Raw genomic sequence first — 20,427 nt, 5'->3', positions numbered from 1 at the left:
CCTAGGTACACCTTCCTATCATGCTCAAAGACATCACTGACAGCCCAAGCGGTACCACCATCAGGGTCATGGAAGCTTGCCACAATGTCTCTTTGTTGTTAATTTCTAAGAACAAGACATGTTTGTGAAGAAAAATGCTGTAGAATGATAAAGCAGTAGCCTGTTTTAGAAAAAGAAGTACACAGCGTTAATGCTTTATTCAGGGCAGGGGTTGGGAAACTGCATGGCTAGAAAGAAATGGCAGTGCTAATATATTGTCACATAATCTTTTGATAATACCCACTGGACTGTGTCTAAAGCTGGCAGACCAGTAATCGCTCACTAATCTTAAAGCACAGTCAGTGCCTGCTTGCTCAAGAAGGTGTAGAAGTTGTTTGAACTTATTCTAGCTGCCAAAAGCCACCCATTTTCTAAAAACAGGAATTACGTTCCATCAAGTGCCTCTTAACTGAATCAACCATTTCAGTGGTTTTTTTCCTGTGCAAGTTCTAGGGAAAAGGCAGCATGGTTCCTATAAATGTAGCGTGGATAATCATGACCAGCTCCATGACTCTTGCTTGGCAAGAATGACTTTGAAGAGTTTGATTCCTACAGAAGAATCCTCATTTTCTGTGAAGGGTTCTTCACCTGCCTTGACAATATCATGTTGCTGTAAACAAAGGGCTAAGAGCTTACAACTATGGGCTACCTCTGTCAACACTGATTTTCCTACTGTATAAATGGGTTCTTAGTGTTACCACAACAGTAAAACTGCTGGGGTTTAATACATAAAAAAGAAACCAATCAATCCTCAAATGGTCCTGAAAAATCAAAGTTAATATGTCTTGGTATGCTGGCTGGTAAAGATGACGTGTTCTCTTGCATTTCCTAATGAAGAATAGCAAGTTCTTTCATATTGAAAAAATTAACATTTTTGTGACACAGATAGTTAATGCTTATGCAGTGTCAAAGTTATATTTGCAATAAATCTCTTCAGGAATGAATATGGTCCTAAAACATCCAGAAAAGGATGAAAAACTAGGGAAGTCAGCAGTAGATATTCCAGCTCTGTATAAGCCTGTGTTTGATAACCTGATATTGTTTGGATACCCAGGCAGGTTGTCCACAAAAACTACATTTTGGGTTTGTGGGGTTTTTTTGTTTGGGTTTTTTTCCTTTAGCTTCAACTCACCCAATAGCTGCAAAAGGAATTTTGTACATGAGTTACAGTGGCTGCTGCAAAATCCAGCAAGCTTAACAGCATGGAAGAGCTGTAGTTTTGATTCATGCAAGGAATTTTTCAAAATACAGAAAAGAACTCTGCAGGAAATAGTAAATGCAAAGAGCGACTAAACTTCGGTAATACTGATTGAAAAAAACCCTCATCTTTCTACATGTAATATAAACAATACCCCCTGGGGTTCTATTAAAAAAAATGCCAAACCCTATCCATAGAAAATGTTCTGTTAAATGAAAACTAATATTAAAATTTGGCTTTAGAACTTCCATGAAATAGAAACCTGTTAAAACACTGGCTCCCTTTAAAAAGGGAAAAATGGAGTATTTCACTAATAATCCTTCAGTGACATTTGTCCTCTGAGGTCCATTGTAACTGTAACAATGGAGTGAGTCATCAGGATAATTGTAATTGAGTCTGAGGGAATTAGGGCCCAATATATCAGTAAATTGGTATAAAAAAATTGGCAGTGGGAAGTGCAGCTGTTAACCTCTACCTAGAATTAACTAAAACCTGACTCCTGCAGTAGAAAAAAGTAATTTAGGCTAAGTTTCTGACAGCAACCCTGTTAACTGCACAGCCTCAGTTTACATTTTTAGAAAAGTAAGGAAAACCAGAAAATTAAGAACATGAAAATTGTGTCTACAAAAAGATTAAAAACATATGATGTAAATTGAAATGTAGTATTTTATATCCAGGAGGAGAATGGAGGTTAACATACTGTATGATTCTACATATGCTGGTTCCTGCTGTTGGTATGTCACTTTCACAGGGAGACAGTGCAATCCTATTTGCCATGTACCAGCCACTGAGCACCGTTCTTGAAACAGGGTCAGAGGCCAAGAGATAAGCAAGATATTTGTTTCGGTTACCTTAATACATCTAATTAACAACTAGGCTATCAAAATACCCGGTTTCAATTTGAACAGAAAATATTCAGAAGTTGTTTTAACATAAATTAAATGAAAGCAGATTTTACAGAATGGTAGATGGCATCTTTATAGAAACAGTAAGTTCGTACCACTAAAGGAGCCAAGGATGCTGTTCACGTCATTTCCCAGGCTGATCACAGCATTGTTGTAAAAACAGAGGAACCTGGGGGCTTTAAAGCCCATAGCTCAAAACATTATTCTGCAGTTTCTGCCTTAGCAAAATACTGAGGGCTGTCAGGTTCTGTGAACAACTACAACTTCTTCAAATCAAACTGGAAAGCATTCATGAGTGTTTTGTGAAAACAAGTAAACAGCTGACATTTTACTTCTGATAGGAAGTAATTTGAGTATGTTTCTTCTACTAAAAATGTGCAGGGTGGCTTTGAATTATATACACACAAGCCCTGTGAAGAGGAAATTGCCTTTATGTTTGTCCTTGTACTGGTAGTCCCTTGTCAAATGTGAAATACTAAATGGCAAAGGTGTACCACCAAACAATAATTCTAATAGCTTTAAGAAACAAAGTGACAAGTAAGAGATTTCAGCTATTTTTTTCCCCTTTAATAACTTGGGTCTTGATTTCCCACCCCTTAAATATATCTCCTTTCATGTGATTTTTCTCCTTGCTTAATTTTATCCACAGTTGTAGTAGAAATGAAGACCCAATGTAAACTTTGTCTGTGAACTCACTGAATTTCAGCTTTGCAAACAGACGGTTTGTGCAAGATAGTTTTACTCAAAGGCTATGACTACACGGAAGAGATACCTTGAAGTACACCAGCAGTTAGCTACCTTGCGTTTACTGCAGAATAAGTACATGCCTGTAGACAGATGAGACCAGAGAGAAACTAACATGCTGTAAAAATCCAGACTGTGGTGTATCACGTGACAATTCATACTTTGAGGCTTGTGGTTAGTTGTGGGGGGTTGGGGTTTTTTGTTTGGTGGGGTTTTGTTTGTTTTTTTCCCGGAAAAGCAGCTACAGAGTAGAACAGCCCATTACTGTGCCTCAGGGCTAGAACATGCTGGATTCATAGCATGCTTGGCTAAAACACAAGCACAATCAAAAAAGCTTGTCTCTTCTGAAGCCTAGTACACAGTGCTGCCAGCACAAAATCACAACACTTAGGTTGCCTGGACAAAGGGCTGCAAAGGTTACCTCATCTCCCTTTACATTCGTGATGTTGTCTTTCCCACCTGCTACTTGAATCAGTAAAATAAATCACATTTTTCTTTGATATTTCTTATCAATTTAGGAATTTGAAAGGCAGCCCATTCACACCTAGTTAATAAAAATGACTACTGATTAATAGGTACAAAACCACCAAGTGTTCAAAATTACTCAGGTCCACACAATGTTAAGACTCAGACATTGCAATTCCAAATCTCATAGTTAATGCTATCCTCAATTTGTCCCAAGTCCAAGCTCCAGATTACTTTCACTTGCAGGGGAATATGTTCATAATGCATACCAAACCAAAAGCCTCTGACAAATGTAATTGCTGTTGTTTTCTTCTGGATTTTTAAACAAAATTTAACAACGTGAAGTCAGTGGGCTTTCAATCAGTCCCAGTTCCCACAGTAACTAGTACTGATCTCAACTGATTAAAGTGCCTTGATCTTCCAATTTATATGTAAGCATGAGGACCAAACCTAAGATCAATCTGCTTCCCCACTGAACGTAGCATCGCCTTTTTCACTCGATAGCAGGAGGGTTTTCTGTCCTGTCCTTGGATTGACTTTGTACAGGCCTAAATAAGATTCCAGCACAATCACGCTACCATCCTGATCCATTCGGGCTCTGTGGGGCTGGCCACATACTGGTTTATAGTCTGGAGTTCCTGAAATACAAATAGGAGAATATATAAAACCAGGAGGTTGACAAAATTAAGATCCTAAAATGCAAAAGCTGAAAAGCACTGAATTGTTATCCTTGAATAAACTAGATCCTTAAAAGCTTCCTTGAACTGTTCTCTAAAAGTAACTTGCAAAGGAAGTGACAGTATAATGTCCATCTCTGTTTGCTATTGCTTGTGAAAAAATTTGCTCCCACCATTCAAAGAAATTCAGCTCTGCTCTCTTCCCAGACATTTAAAGATGACTGAAGAACAGGTAGGATTATTAAATCAGTAAAACAAACTAGATTAGCTGCTGTTCATTTTATATCCCCAAGAAAACGATGGGAGAAAACTGCTTTTAGGAAAGATTTGACTGCTTTCCTTTAGCTGAGGGGCCCAAGGTCCACAGCTCACGTGAGAGTCCTGTAAGTAATCCTCAGGTAAAACTACAAAAATCAGATCTACCATGTTTAGTATTTTTATAGTGAGTAATTTTCCTGAGCAGTGAAAACAGTAAAGCTTGACACCCTGCAGTTTTGTGACCTAATGCCCAAAATACACACTTTCCCCCAGTACTCCAGTAAGCAAGGGACAACATCCAGTACAGCTCACTGGAGCTGTTAGCAGTTCATTAACACAAGCTGACTGACTGACAGCTGCCAAAAAGTTGACACCTGAGTTCTGGTCTCACTCTGAATGGACCAATTTTTGGCTTCTTAACTTCTACATAGTCAATTATTGACATAAGACTAAAGAAGTTCAGTAATCTTTGAGAATTCTTTCAGATTCAGTTGAGACTAGCCCATAGCACAGCGACTTTGGGGTAGGGCCAAAGCACCTACGTAACTGTCACATGTTTAGGAAACCAGGCTAAAGCAGATCAGCTAGCTGAATGACCTTTCAGACTTGCTTGATTCATCAAAAAGGAACAGGATGAAAATTTAAACATTTCAGTGTTTGTCTTCATCATTTATAAATAAGGAAAGAAAATGCAACCTTGCAGTCCAGTTACTGGTGATGGTACCAGGACATGCTAATCTGAGTCTCTGATTCCTTTGTAAGATTTGAACAGTTTCTAGAATACATTTTGATCTTGAGGCAGGAAAACAATTGGATAAATTGTGTCTTTAGATCACCCTTGGAAAGCTTTTTGTAGAAGGACTTCTTTAAAATGTGCTTTATTTAAATGGCAATCCGTGGCAAGTCAATCTCAACAAGGGCTAGAAAATTGCGCCATTATGCCTTAATCCCACCTATACTAGGAAAAACTATACAACAGCAGTAGGCTTCTCTTAGAAATTTGCACAAAAGAATCAGAAAACATTAACAACAGCTAAAATAGCACTCTGTTTCTCATTCAGTGACAATTATTTGAACAAGTCTGTTGTCATTTTCACATCAAACCAATTGCTCACCACGTTCAGGTATATCCTGCCCCATTTGAGTCATGAAATGCAGCTGGTCACCACTGATCATCCACAGCTTCCCATCCACAGTACCAGTGTAGGTGGTACCTTAAAATAAGTATATTAGAAGACTGTTTTAAAAGAGACTAAGGCAAATAAAACTTGCTATAAAAGAAGGACATGCCTCATTATTGTGTGCCCTTCCTTCTTGCTCCCAATTTATATATTCTATACACACATAAAGCAATGAAACAGACAGGAAACCATACAACTTGCTTTAAATATATTTTTATAAAGCAAAAAGAGCAATAATAAATTGGAGATTAGAAAAAATATGAGTTGTTCATGTTTGTTTTAAATAAACTTAATACATTAAAAGCCATTTTAATGCTCCTCTGGGTTAACAGCAAAGGCATCAAGGATGGGACTAAAGATTCATAGGGATATTCTCATAGTGTCAATGAAAATCAGTGAAAGCATTAGCAGAGCTCACATGATCTACCTGTGTGCCCTGAGGGTTCTGCCACTTTATCAGCCAGCTAAAATGTTCAGTAGACGAAAGGAAAACATTACTATGGGTGATCCAAACCAAGAAAGTCACACTTCTCCTACGACATTAAAATCCCAAACAAAAAAAACAAGTGTTTTTTTCTTTCTTTTCTTTTTTTTTTTTTTTTTTTAAACTCTGATGTTTGGCTTTGGTTTTGAACCACCAGAATAATACCAAAAATGTGTAAGTTTGCATTAAAGGACTAAGCACTTTTTTTATTAGGTACCTGTTCAGCAGTTGGTTTCTCCTCTGCTTCTGAAGTGTTTAAATTAACAAGACAGACACCTCACAAGAAGGAAGTGTTCACATCTTTTGACATTTTATTGTAACTCCAAAAACTTCTGTGTAGAGAATCAAAGGAAAAACACGAGCAATAATTAAGCCCCCCTTTGCAAAATAGTGTCCTACCTTTTGACTAGTCCAGGGCCTGAAAATAGTACAATGCGCATGACCAATCCTAGACTTACTGTTCAACAAAATATACTTTTAGTGTAAAGTCTGTTAACTGGAAACAGTCCTCAGATTTGTCTTATTTACATAGACTGAAGTAAAGTAGACATTTTCTTAAGTGTGACCTGCATTTTCACCCTAGCCTTGTTTACATTTAAAAATGTGCACTGTCACTTGGTGACAGGTGTTAAAAGATACTCCATGAAAGCCACCCTTCTGTGCCAATATTACTAAAAACCCTCAGATTCTGATTTTGTCTGATGAGCACTTACACCAGAGCAGATAAACAGATATAAAAATGTCTAGCATCTGCTCGCTCACATCTGTGGGAAAATGTTGTGAGCAAATAGGACAGATTCTCAAAGTATCAGCTGTCAGATCTAGATTAAAAGAATTCTGTCGGATTACTGGCATACAGAAGGCACCTGTTTATCCAAACGGAGAACTTCAGAGGCACTGTTCAATACAACAACTTTGCCTGGGAAAAAACAGCGGCTGAACTTTGCTGTCATAAAATATACTGGCATTCTAATGCCTCCCCAGGCATGTTGGAAACAGCTGAAATGTCCGATCACGTAACAGATTGTGTATTTAAGGATAGAAATCTTAGACTTGTAATGCTATTTTCTATCATGCTATACACTGGGCCGTGATGCTGTATTTAGATTTATATAGCTAGTGCAAGTGGGTTTTGCACCAGACTTCTCCCATGGGTATTTGTAGTAAAGTGAAGGCAAAACCACTTTAATTACCCGTAATATCCTGCATTACTCATATGGAAAACAGCATTTACCTGAATCAGGCCACACCATCACAACACTTACTACAACCTTGGTCATATCTTATGATTTCAAGTGATTGAATCCAGTCTCCTAAAACACCCTTAAACTCAGGGAAGATCCATGGTAGAATTAACACACTCAAGAAAAGCAGAACCAAAGCAGTAGTTTATACAGAAAGAGGTTAGATTTAGAAACAAAAATCATTGCACCACTGAAACCACCCTTGCAACCTTTCTGAAAGTTGTAGAGGGAGACGTGGAGAACAAAAAGCGCAATAAAAAGACAATTTAAAATAACACCTTTGAGGAAAGCAGGAAGGAAACAGCTTTGAGAAGACATTTGCTAGGAATAGGTACCTCGGTGTGAGGTGTTGAGCTAGGTCCCTTCCAGGCCTATGCTGCTACAACTGAAAACGCTTCTAATTTCAGCCTGCACAATGGCAAACAAGATCATTTCAGATGATTACCTCTCACCTCTGTAGCACACAAGACAAACATGTCCTAGGCTATTCAATATTTCCTTGAAAAATACCATAAAAGCAGCACCAGCAGTATGGAAGGGTGTCTGAACTACCTGGCTCAAACTGCTATGGGCTGAGAGTTGCCTACCTGTCTGCACTGGCTACTACAGGATTCTATTTTATCCACTGACACATGGAGAGGAAAATAATTACTCCAAAATAGGTAAGTCCTGAGTCCACAGCACTAACCCTGTTTCCTAAACAGAAGATCACAGTGTATCTCTATTTGGCTTGAACTTTTGTCACAGTCCCTACTTTGGTCACACTCTGGGTAAGAGAGTTGGTGGAAAGATGCAAAATGGGCTACTCCATACCACTTCAGCCCTCTGCTTCCCACCACCCGTAAGGTTCCTGCACCTACCATTTTGCCACCTCACAGCTGCCGGAAAACCAAGACGATTATGTGGGTAAGTAAGAGGTTTTCTGTTACAGTGAAAAGTTCTTTTCAATTTCAAGCTTCTCTAAGAATATGTTTTTGAGAACTATGCAAATTTTAAAAACAACTCCCATTTGCCTTCTCTCTTTGGCTCCGTGTTCAGTAACAGCTTTTGCAATGAGAGCATGCTGAACTCGGTGACTGAGCTCAAGCAGCATATTAACACTGCTTTTGGAGACCTGAAACAGAAAGGAAAAGGAAAAAAACCCAAATCAACCAAAACAACAAGGCAAGCTTATCACTTGTTCTATGTCAAAAGCCCAAGCTTAGACTCAACATTTGGAAGAATTCCCATAAAAATCTTCAACTGTTTTTGCATGTTACTTCTAAAGAATATGCTAGTTTATAGCTTTTTTGAATTATATTTTAATAAGACTTATCTATGTCACCAATTTGTGGGTCTATGGTTTTTAATATAGTAAGACATTTGCTGTGTCCTTGGGAGCAGCAGACAATAAAATGTTCTGGAAGATTTCCAGGGAAATGTTTACAAATGTTAAAATACAGAAGAACAACATTGTTTGTTTAGCCAACATTCCTATTTTTCCTTCTTTGGATTTAATTTTTAAGTCTTGGATTTAACTTCTTAAGTGTTTTCTTCTAGAAACTTGACAAACAGATAGCATATAACATGTAGCAGATGTCTAATTTTACCCATTTAGAAGTTACCTACTTGCCTCCATCATCAAGTTTAAAATACTCGGGGACCTTTCAGTTGTCCTGAGAAGATTCTTTGTCCACTCTGAAGCTTTTTATTTACTTGCAATGATCCAACTAAGGCAGGAGGTGGCTTTTCAAAGCTGCAGCAAATTAATTATAAATTAGATGTAAGAAAAAAACCAACATTGGATTGTAAAATTATTTGAAGGGAAAGTAATAGGACTTTATTCCAGAGATGCAAGTAACAAGGTATTCTCTCTTTTTTAAAAGAATTTGTTAAAACTGTTAATATTTGTTAAACCTATTACTTCAAACTAAATTAACAGTTCTGCGGCATTTGCAGGCCCAGGCTAAAAAGAATACAGACTTTTTAGGACCTTTTTTTTCCCCTGAAATCAATACAAATAAAATCGTCATGATCCTAGACAGTTTTAACCCTTATCATTCATCTGAGATCTACTAACAGTCTCTCTATGTACATATGTGAATAGTGCACAGGTCAGCGTTATTTTGCTTGAAATTCACTTGTTTAAAAAAGTGTTTCCGTTTTCCAGCTTTAGGTGAGAAACACAATTCCTCCCAGATATGAACTTAAATAACATGTTCTATATGCTCCTGCAGGATTAAAAGTATAGGAGAAGTTTTGAAAGCAGTATTTAATGAGAAACATGTGTGCTATTGAACTTTAAAATTAAGTAGGGGGACATATATGAACACTTCTGGATCAACGGGAGATGGTGAAAAGTAAATGCTAGCAAAAGCTGCAAGGACTGCAGCTGAAAACCTGGGAAGAGAAGAAAACTATTGGATACTCATGCACATACAGGAGGAGGGCAGGAGGGGAGTAAGAGGAGTCAGACTGCAGCAAACTGGCAATTCCTGCCATGGAAAGGAGTGGCCTGGCTGCTCTACAGGCAATACTGCTGTGTTGCTCTGTATCTGCAGGGGAGCTCCTCTCGGCTCTGCATGGGTGATCCAGCCCCTGAACCAGCCAAAACCCACAAGGTTTATTCTGCCAAGTCATATTTCCAGTAGCAGAGACACAAGACCTATTACTTGTGAGGTGAGCAACTTTGCTGGCTCTGGTCTGTAAGGCCTTTTACCAGCCTTACTCTGGCTGAGGATTGGAGTATTTGCTATTAACAGGTTTTACCAGGTGCATGTATGTGTATGCATCCACTCTTCAAGGAACCAGTCAAACCATTATCTCCTCTGCTGCAGGGCTGCAACGCCAAAGGGAAGAGCAACAGCAGAGTAGCTCCATTCTACAAATTCAAATATGGAAGATAAAACCGTTTTTAAGAAACACAAAATATGTAACCAGAAAATTAAATATACAGGTTTCCAGAGAAAACCACTACAAAGCCTTTAAAGATGAAGAGGGGCAAAAGGCACTTTGTGAGGAGGGAGGACCTGGGTATCGCCTCCAGCCCAGGACACTTCCTCACTGTACTCCCCGCGTGTTTCCGCAAGGTTTTTTTACAAGAAGAAACCACCCGCCCGTGGGCTTTCCCGCCAGCTGCGGTGGGACAGCGCGCACCGCGCTGCCGCTGCGGCGGGGCCGGCTCCGTGAGGGGAAGGAAAGCCTCGCCCCGCCCGCCGCCCCCGCTGCCCTCGGCTGCCCCCGCGCCCCCCTCCGCTGCCCGCCGCGGGGAGACCTCTCCTCACGCACGGCCCCCACCCTCACGGGGGCGAGCGGACAGCATCGCCCTCCGCCCCGCCGCAGAGCCCGGAGCTTACATGGCGTCGCGGCGGGCGGCCCCGCCTTGCAGGCGAATTCCCGCCCTCCCGCCCCGGGGAGCCGGCAGCGCCGCCAGGGCGGTAACGTCGGGCGGCGGCGGCTCCTCCGCCCCTCCGGCGGCGCCCAGCCTGAGGTACATCTGCGAAAGGAAAGGTAACCTTCAAGGTGTAAGTGTAAATTTCAAAACACTGGGGTCTTTTTATTGTTGTATTTGGGTAAATCGATTGGCTTCGTTTTTCTGTAGTATTATTTACTAAAAATCAGGAGACAAAGTTAAAATATGTATACAATTATGACTGGGACACGTACACCGAAATGTCTCTGTAGCACCAGGCAAACTTTATTTTTTGCTTAAGGCAGGCTGCATCTCCCCACGCGACTTACCGCTACGAGGTCTCCGCAAGCACAACACCAGCCTCAGGTAACAGGAAAAAAATAAACACACATCACGTAACTAAGTATTGCCAACTTCAACTTTAATAATGGAACCATCACTTTTTTTTTTTTTTGCCATTTCAGTAATAACTTTAAGGGGAATAAAAACTTCCCTACAAAAATAAAGCTAAGCTTGTCAAAATTATAAATAGTTTAAATGTTTGTTTTTAAAAGACATACATTTTAATGTTTCCCTGCATTCCCCTGCCCCCCCACCCCATCATTTAATCATTCTGGTACCATCAGGTAATGAAATTAAAAGTTTTGCAGCGAAAGCTTTGACAGTTCAACTTGATGCTAAAATTAAAAAAACCAAAAAAACCAAAACTGACTAGGCATGACCATTTCTTTTAAATTAAACTGTTGCAATTGCCAGTGTGTAAAAAAAGAAGAAATTAACTCCACACACGACATCTTAGAATAATTAACCGCGGACTAAGACAAAATTAAAATATAAGTTTATTTTGGTCCCCCACCCCCGTCACCCCAAATCAAGACTCATAGTGCATACAACACTGATTGAGGTTTTTGGCGAAAGTAAATGCAGATGCGCCTACTTAAAAGACTGATAGTTTAGTTCAAGTAAAAACAAAATTCACATATTTTTATATTCCACTTCTAAACTCAAACAGTGTTTAAATCTGAGCAACAAATGGTTCAATATTGACAGCTATTATGTAATGATTACATATTTATGGACTGATACATAAATTAAGTAGATGTTAACAGAATACCCACTGACATGCTGCTGCATTCATAGAAAAATAAATTGCAACAAAACATAAAAGCATTCCCTGAACCTTTATAAAGTGTCTCACTTGAGGATAATGTTACTAACTCACACATGCACTACAATGTTACATGTGAAATTAAAACCCAAACAAGATATGCCTTATATATACTTTAGTTAGTCCTACTCTTAAATTTCTCTTAACACTTTAAAAAATTATGATTGTCTCATTAAGCTTGCAAATCCTTTTGACCAAAAAAACCTGTGAAGAGTTTTAAAAAAGTCTTACTAAGGAAAGGAAACAAAGGCACAATTACATCAAATTAAGGGGAAGAACAGAAGCATCTTGGAGTTTCACACAGTATCCATTAGATGTCACCAAAGTTTTAACAATTCCTTGGGCATTTAAAACAAACACCCTAAGAGTGGAGGGAAAAAACCCACCTTCTGCTGCTCTTAAATCGTTAGCACTCTTCCACCTCTTTCCACCCTTCCCCCCGCCCCCAGTATATCATTTCCTCTCTGGCATGATAATGACCAACGTATCAGTTACTCAAATCTGCCTCATGCTTCTATTGCACACCCACTTCTTTGGTTTCTTTTGAACGTACTTTTTTAGATAAATAACTCTGAAAGAACAATTATATTTACAGTAAAGTAAAAAGTTTTCTTGCTACATTTTTCCTACTTTAAATCAAGTAAATCAGCAGTCTGCAAAATTTGGTAATCAGTTTTTCAATTAAGAATTTAAAGACCATAAGGAAAAAAACCTGTATTGCTGTACTCTTAGCAAGAGTTGCTAAGCTCAGTCACCAACAAAGACGATAAATGTTAATTTTCTGCTAAGATGGAACACGAATAACAAGTTCTACTTTCTTTGCCTGACTGAGCCTTTAATAAACAAAGAAACAGAGGAAGCTATTTTTGTCTTTCAGATATGGTAATTCAAAATTATCCAGCCTAAAAATGGATTGCTGAGCCAGAGGAAAGATCTGACTTAAAATAAAGACCAAATGCATTTGTAGTTACAGCTTATGTCTGAACACTTGCTTGATGCCTATTTCTCACAGAGTTATCTGAGACACTTACTGACCACTTTTCAGAATTCAAGTAAGCAGCTTTTTAGCTTTGCTGCACTTTTCAAACTCCCATATGCATTTACAGAACCAGCTTCTCCAATAACGACTTGTACGTGCAGCTCCAATTCCATTCTTATTCAGCTTTTGCCCCTCATTCCTTCCCATTATTTCTATTATCTTTATTTCTCTTCCAGTGTGGATTTATGCAGTTAAAACCCCATAAAACTTACTCACAATATTACAACATCCTAAAACTTTAATCTTGTAGAATTAGTACTTTAACTCTCCTCTGTGTAAATACTATTTCCATTTAAAACCAGTCCTTCTCTGTCAGCTATGAGTTCCCCACCCTCAACTCTTACTTTCTTTTCAACTTTCCCTTTACCTTCTCTAGAAAGACCACTTCCAGAAATTTCACAGAACAAGCCACAAGATCTCATATGCCTTCCCTCTATAACAGTTCTCTCACAAATAATACAGTAACCATTTGAAAACAGAAAGGTAGTGCAAATCAATTTCATCTCGAAGATAGTGCTCCATCTAATTCTTGTCCAGACAGTTTTATTAATTTTTTTAACCCATCAATTTGCACATCCTTACTTGTAAAGCTACCATTAAAGCAAAGAAGAAAAAAAATATCTTATTTCATAACATCCTAGAAAATTGATTACAGTTTCACAGCTTGCACCAAGATAACTTGGAAAACTCTCTAAGCACACAGAGGGTTGCAAACTGATGTACAAACATGCAGAATCCCTTACTTGTGGGTGCAAGATGCTAAGTGACCTGGCTTATGGAACTAAGTCTATAGCAAAATTCAGGTACCCTGGCATCACAAAACAGTCTTCTGAATAAAGAAAACTACTCTCTGCTGCTCTTTGTACGTTACGTTTGGCATGCTATATTGACATTTGGTAGCGTGCATTTTTCCTGAGTGTCCCTTCGCATCCTTTTAGCCAGGTTTCCACACCCCACCAAGGGCTTCTTCAAGTTTGTCTCTGTAAGCTGCGTAACGCTTCTTTAATATTTGCAATTGCTCATTTTCCTCTTTGTCCAGTATACGCAAGAAGTTTTGCAGTTCAGGAATACTAAAAGCTTCCCACTGGAAAGAGAAAAGGATGCATGAGATACACAGAAAATACACAAATAATTTATATATACACAGTATTTTTAAACAAAACCTCAAACATTCAAAACAATTTCAAACTGAAACAGCGTAAGACACCCTTCCTTGCAAATCTTGGGGATCGGAAAGAATTTTACTCTTTTAAACTGCTTTTTGTTCTGCAAGTAATAACCACAAATAAAACCTTTACAAAAGGCACAAAGTAAATATAACAAAAAAACCACTTCCAAAAAATAGATTGTCTGTCCGCACAGATGAAACAGATGCCCACTCATCCATGAAGTTAAACACACACACAAAACCAGCATGTGTGACATACCATGACTTCTCCAGTTTCATGCTCACGTAGGACAAAACTGAGCATTTCTGTTCTGGGGCCTGCCACCAAACGCAGGTAGAGGGGATGTTCTCTGTCTGACAGCTTGCATGTATAAACTGCAGGAGAAGAAAATCACAGTAATTATCTTTACTAATGATGTTTCAAATGCTTCGAATGATTGATGCTAGCTAACGTTAGAACATTTCAGAGATGCATGTGTTGCTACAAAATTTACACATTCTATATACTTTCTACATATTAGTCTACATTCTGGTTTTGAGCAAATGAGTTTTAGGGAGGAGCTGAGCAGACTGATGGCAACAGTGCAACACTACATTCACACAGGAACGAAATGGCCTCTAGTCACCACAGCACACCATTTGAATACATGCAGGGGAAAAAAACCACAAGAAAGAAATGCAACACAGATCTGTTGCTATAACTAAGCATTTAAGACATCAGAGCTGTGGTGTCACTATGTGGATACCTCTTCCACTTAAAAATTCATACACAAAGTCTAAAAGACAACTCTGCCTGCCTGACACAGTTGGTGTGACTGACAGCCAGAAACATCTGTCCTGAAACTGCTCTCAGTGTCCAGGGAAGGCGGCAGATTCTAAGTGCAAGAACACAACGATGGCAAAATGCACTTTTCACTAAAAATACCTTTTGCATCTTCTGGTATTTCCAAACACAATACAACAAACTTCTAACAGCAGTCAGAGCACTGGGAGAGCCACGTGCACTAATTAACACACATGAACACAATGCACGTGCTCACAATGCTCGTCACCTCAAGAACTGTCTGCCAATGCAAGGCCTTCAGGTATCACAGACACCAAGGTTTCTCTTAAAAAAAAAATCTGTCCTGTAATTCAGTCTTACAACACTGCAGTGTTACCAAGCTAGCTGAAATTTAGAGCCTGACAAGGGGGCACGTTAAATAAAATATAATGGACTGCAAGACACAGGAGATCTGTGTAGATGGTTTAGTAGGTTACTTTGCTTTTGTGAATTATCCTAAGTATCCCCAAATTCTTTAGTCTCTTACACATGCTACTTTTCATAAGGAAAAAAGACAAGAAAGCAAGATCCTCACCTCCGTTTATCTGAGTTCTTCCACCCTGCTTATTTCAAGTATTCCTATAGCACAAGTCCCTTCCCAAACCCCTTCACTACCAGAATGCCACAAGCCTAACTTATACCTTGGTCTTCCTTATGACAGCGTTTATAAAGTGCAAACTTTGCAGGGTTGTCAGCCACGAAAAACTTTTTGAGCAAGGCCTCAATAACTTCACGAACAGTATTGGTGCTGCTGATGTGAAGGGTATTCACGTAGCCATCTGGCAAGTAAAAAGCAGTTTCGTTATTGCTGTGAACACACCTCCCCTGGCTCTGGGAAGACTGCACAGTGATTGGTCTGCATAGTTCCATCTGAACTTTGATGAAGCCAGTGTAAATCCCATTTGCGTTCTGTAACAGGACAAAAGTATCAAACTGTTAAAATTAATAATGACCAGTTGTGACATATTAGCAGAGTAGGCTGATAAAAATGGTCACAGTGAACACAATTTAAATGCCACTGTAATATGTGACATCTCATAGAAAAGACATTGTTTCAATAATTCAGACATTTATTCTGTCTGGTATATCTGCTGAATATTAATTTTGTTCTTAATAATTACTGAATTCTAAGAGTATTAGGATCACATCAAGCAAAAGATACTACAAACTAGTGATAAGTTTGTTTTCACATCAGGAGAGAACTATGAAGTGAAAAAGACCACTAGCATGCATCTTTGACAACAGTTTTATGCAGAAACAGAAAAATTATCTCCCACGTTTCAGCTGTGCTTGTAAACTTAATCTAAGGCATTTAGATGCTCAAATCCTGTAGCAAGTGAAAGAACCCAAGAATAAATGCCAATCTAATAATTTCAAATTATTTATTCCAGTTGCTTCTGAAAGACAAAATAGCAAAACTGATCAAACCTAGAGCTAGAAAACTTGTATGCAGTCTGGTTTTAGGCATAAGTCCTGACCCACATGCAGACATGTAACAAAAATCTTTTTAGTATGTAGTTGTACTTATATGGTTTAGGATATAATGGAATTTCAAGATTTCCATATACTATAAACCCACAGGAATACATAATGTATCAGAAAACCTGGACAATGCAGCAACTGAGTAACAGCCTGCCAGGCAGATAGATGTGAATTTTATTAGTATCGTCTGCGGTAGGCTGGATGGAGTCTTAGACCTGGTCCATAATCCTTGGAATGAGAACTCCATACGCATTCCATTGACTGTGTTGTCTGTTTGGGGGGGGGAAGGAAGTCTCATGCTGAAAACCTGTATGACTACTCTGAAAATTAACCCCCCTATAGTAAGTATTTCATGCTTTAAAGATGCTCAACCAATGAGAAAACTTACCGGAGAGATACCTGACAAAAATTTATCTACAAAACAAGATAAATATACCTTCACGTTTACCAACTGAGGGTTTTCATCTGACAAATTTACATCTTGGTGTCAACTGAGAGTTTCTTAAACACATTTCAAATGACATATGCATTTGTTTCTACTACAGTTTGTTTCAATCCATATAAAAGAGCTATGTGGATAAAAAACATTTCAGACATGAGATTTAATTTCTAGATTTAAGAGCCTCTTACAAAGTAAAACAGAGACAGTTTCATATGTAAGATGCTGAAAATAAAATGATTCACATTGCACTACAAAGTTACAGTTTAATTGCTCCTATTAAAAACTACAGCGGTCCTACGCAAAACTTACCAAGGTCATCTTTAATTTATCAGTGACAGATGAATTATAGCTTTGTATCTTCTCTTTAACTTCTTCTTTACTGAGATAAACATGAGGTTCTCTCTCCTTCTGAACATCCTTAAACAACAACAACAGAGACAGCAGTTTTTTAAAAGATGAAAGAAACCCCAATTATTTTATGACTTTGGACATAAGCATTCTTAGTACAAATGGTAATTATTCCAGAGAGACTCAACTTACAGTAATTAGCCATATAGAAACAGAAAGGGTTAATATGTTAGGCAAATCAAACGGAACACTTGGCCTGAATGGAGATGGTGAAATCAGCACACCCAAAGATACTTGTGCCCTTTTTCTGCCAACTGTTTTCATTCAAATATTTATCAACATCATGTAAAACAGCTCGGCTCCATTTTATGGCTTGATTTGCTCATGTCAACGCTATGCAATATTGTTAAGAATACAGTTGCAATTTTCATAAAATATAACTTAGGGTACAAATGGGTATTTCTAAACAAATGAAGAACATACATGAAAACAGAAGCATGTACTAACAAGTAACACCAACAATCTCCACGTATGCCAACAACGTAAGAGCACCCCTGCATTCCAATGTAACAGACAGCATTCTACGCACAGGGTCACTGACTACTACATGACCCATCACAAGTAACTTTCCAGCTGTATCATGTTACACCAAATTCATGGGCTTTTTCCATGGCTAAGGCCCTATTAGATTTTTTCAACAGCTGCTTTTACGAGCTTGCTATGGATTTTACACACAGCAGTAAAACCAATCCCTGAAGTTGGATTTTATCCAAACAAACATTTGTTCCCTATCCATATTCCTGCAGCAAACTAGCATTATAAATACACTCCAGTTTCTACCACTAGCATAGATGCCATATATAGTACGAAAGAGTTTCCACGCTCAGCTTTAATGGTTGAAGACTTCACTTAGAAAGGGAGAAGCTCTGAAGAAGCTTGATGTTTTCAAGGTACATCTGAACACAGGACTATACATTCACTGTATGGATATACCATCAATCACAGTGCTCCAATCTGTCCTCACAAGCACATCCTGGCAAAGCTTATCCTAAAAAAAGGATTTCCCTGACTTCAGTGACCAGTCCTGTATCACAGTCTTTTGGACACCACTCAGCACACACCTTTGCAGGCACTTCAGTTTGCCAGGAACGACCCCAAAGATGAGCGCATCTGGAGCTGAACTCTAAGTTTCCACGTGCCAGGAAGAATCTGCAAAACTTTTTCTGTCTCCTAATTTTAAACCAGCTAGTTTTAGCTCTTTTTGGGCTTAGTTTTGCTTTTCCTATATGGCATTTCACTAAATGACATGCTGGAGCAGACTTTTTTCCCATAGCTATAAAAAGAAAGGTGTGGTCTGAATGGAGAACTGGAAGCCAGAAGACTTAAATTCTGATCTGGGCTCAGATACCCATTTCCTGCATAACACAGAGAGCATACCTTTATTTCACAGATCAGGAAACTGAGGCAAAAAGGAACACCAGTAAAATACAACTCTTATTAGTTCCTTAAGCCCAACTCTAAGACTGCATAGTATCTTGCAGTTGCCAGACCCCACCTAGTCTATTACAAAATATCAAATTACGAAGTGTTTTCAGAATTCAAGTCTCTATTCTCACTAGAGAAATTAAGCTTTCTTGCCCTTCTATTTTTCATATTCACCCTCCCCCATATTCACCCATAATAATGACAAATACAGCTTCATCTAAACTGCTCGCTTCATCTCCCCAGAGGCTGTTACAGCTTTGTAGTGTTCTATTTGGGGGCAAAGAAAAAAAACCCCAAGTAGTAATTTTTTTCTCTGAAATCAAAGTAAATGTTATTGCTGTTTTCATGCTTAAAATAAATATCAAAAGCAACAGCCCATAGTCCAAGTCTGAAAATACAGGCACTCTAAATGTTGACTTCCAATAATGTTGCGAGAGTGGGCCGAGACAACCTTAGCAGTGGATACTGCAGGGACAGGTAACAGCCTGCAGGCCTCTGGCCATGAAGGTCTGACAGAGCATTTGCCGTTTGTGTGACTGATTCCAAGAACCCAGGCTTTAACTTGGAATGTTCCTACTCTGTGTAGCTGCAGAGAAGCTCCTTCACGTGGAAACCAGTCAAGACTCATCTCTGAGAGAAAAGCAGGTTGTGGAGTTCATACCTTGTCAATTTCCTACCACTATTGATACTGAACTTACAATAATGCACACCTCAATTTTAGCATTTAACATTATTCCACTGCTGATTGTTCAAGCAGGTACCTCTCTCACCTACCCTGTTGGAGCCAATTGTTACCATGACTACTGAAATCATCCACAACATCCATTACCACGAATAGAAAACATTAACTAGAAAAGAGAACACTCACCACCTTTCCTATGTTTAAACCCTCAACCTTTGTTTAAAACAAAAAAAAAAACAACCCACTTCACATTAACTTGTGCCCCTCAAGAGGTTTAATTTTGCAAGACAGACTTTTAATAACTATAGATGACAAAAAGAACCTATTGCCTTTGATGGCATAGGGTAACTTCACCAGGCTGACAGCTAGGAAACAACCTGTATGCACAAGAGTGTGAAGACTCACTCTGGTGATGCCCTGGAGTCAGGTCTGTAATGGGTGTTGGAGAATACAGCGCCAAATGCTAAAAAGGCTCTTGACAGAGCCAAATGCGTTTCCAAGAGTGGGCTTGAGGGTGCTGGAACTGATGGGAACAACGGGAGAGAAAGGGATGGCTGCACATGTTGGCAATGAGCTGGATGTAGCAGGTGAGAGGGACTAGCAACAACTGATGCTGAGTCGTGCCAGTCTTCTCACGTGTAGCTCTGCTACAGAGCTGTAGGTCACTGGACATCACCAGGGGAGCTGACACTCCCTCAGCTGAGTTAAGACATGATTCCCTACCTGAACATACCGCTGGAATTTCCACCTTCTTGCACTGATACTAGAGGCCAGGCAATTCTGACAAAGTTTAATTAAGCCCACAGAAAACATAGAGCCCTGTTTACGCAAGAGCTGTGATTCTGTACCATAAATTCTCCTCCTGTAGCATACTGCCAACAAATGTAGCTGTAACGCATTTTCTAAACAACCAAAGCCTTTTAACGGCATGTAGATTATACATTAACTGAACTATGAACTGAATACAAAAAAGGACTACTAGTATATTAAAATATTAAAGAATAGATCCAAATCCATTCAAGAAAAGTATGATACGCAATAGACAAAAAACACTGTTTACTTCAAACATTTTTTTCACTCCAGCCCACCACCTTGACCATCAAGACCACAGACAGTGAACAGTGGAAGGCATCTGTCACAGGAAAGGAAATATAGCTCTACCCCATCAGAAACCTAAGCCTGAGATCTGTCAGGATTAATCTGG

The 20,427-nt window shown here is 39.0% G+C and overlaps 1 protein-coding gene across 2 annotated transcripts in view; it reads right to left on the bottom strand.

The window, feature by feature from the left end:
- Nucleotides 1-11,402: 11,402 nt before the first annotated feature.
- RASSF3 (Ras association domain family member 3) overlaps nt 11,403-20,427 on the bottom strand; it is a 111,771-nt gene continuing 102,746 nt past the window's right edge. For both annotated transcript variants that reach the window (XM_055710574.1, XM_055710575.1), the window contains 4 exons: nt 17,018-17,125; nt 15,426-15,693; nt 14,221-14,336; nt 11,403-13,877 (listed from right to left, as the gene is read on the bottom strand). In XM_055710574.1, coding sequence (XP_055566549.1) covers nt 13,728-13,877; nt 14,221-14,336; nt 15,426-15,693; nt 17,018-17,125 — 642 coding nt within the window. In that variant the 3' untranslated portion in view covers nt 11,403-13,727. The remainder of the gene's footprint in view (nt 13,878-14,220; nt 14,337-15,425; nt 15,694-17,017; nt 17,126-20,427) is intronic.

Source organism: Falco cherrug, chromosome 5, assembly GCF_023634085.1.
Source record: "Falco cherrug isolate bFalChe1 chromosome 5, bFalChe1.pri, whole genome shotgun sequence".
NCBI classification, from domain to species: domain Eukaryota; kingdom Metazoa; phylum Chordata; class Aves; order Falconiformes; family Falconidae; genus Falco; species Falco cherrug.
The sequence above is the reverse complement of the archived record's forward strand: the minus strand, read 5'-3'. Positions and strand labels throughout refer to the sequence as shown.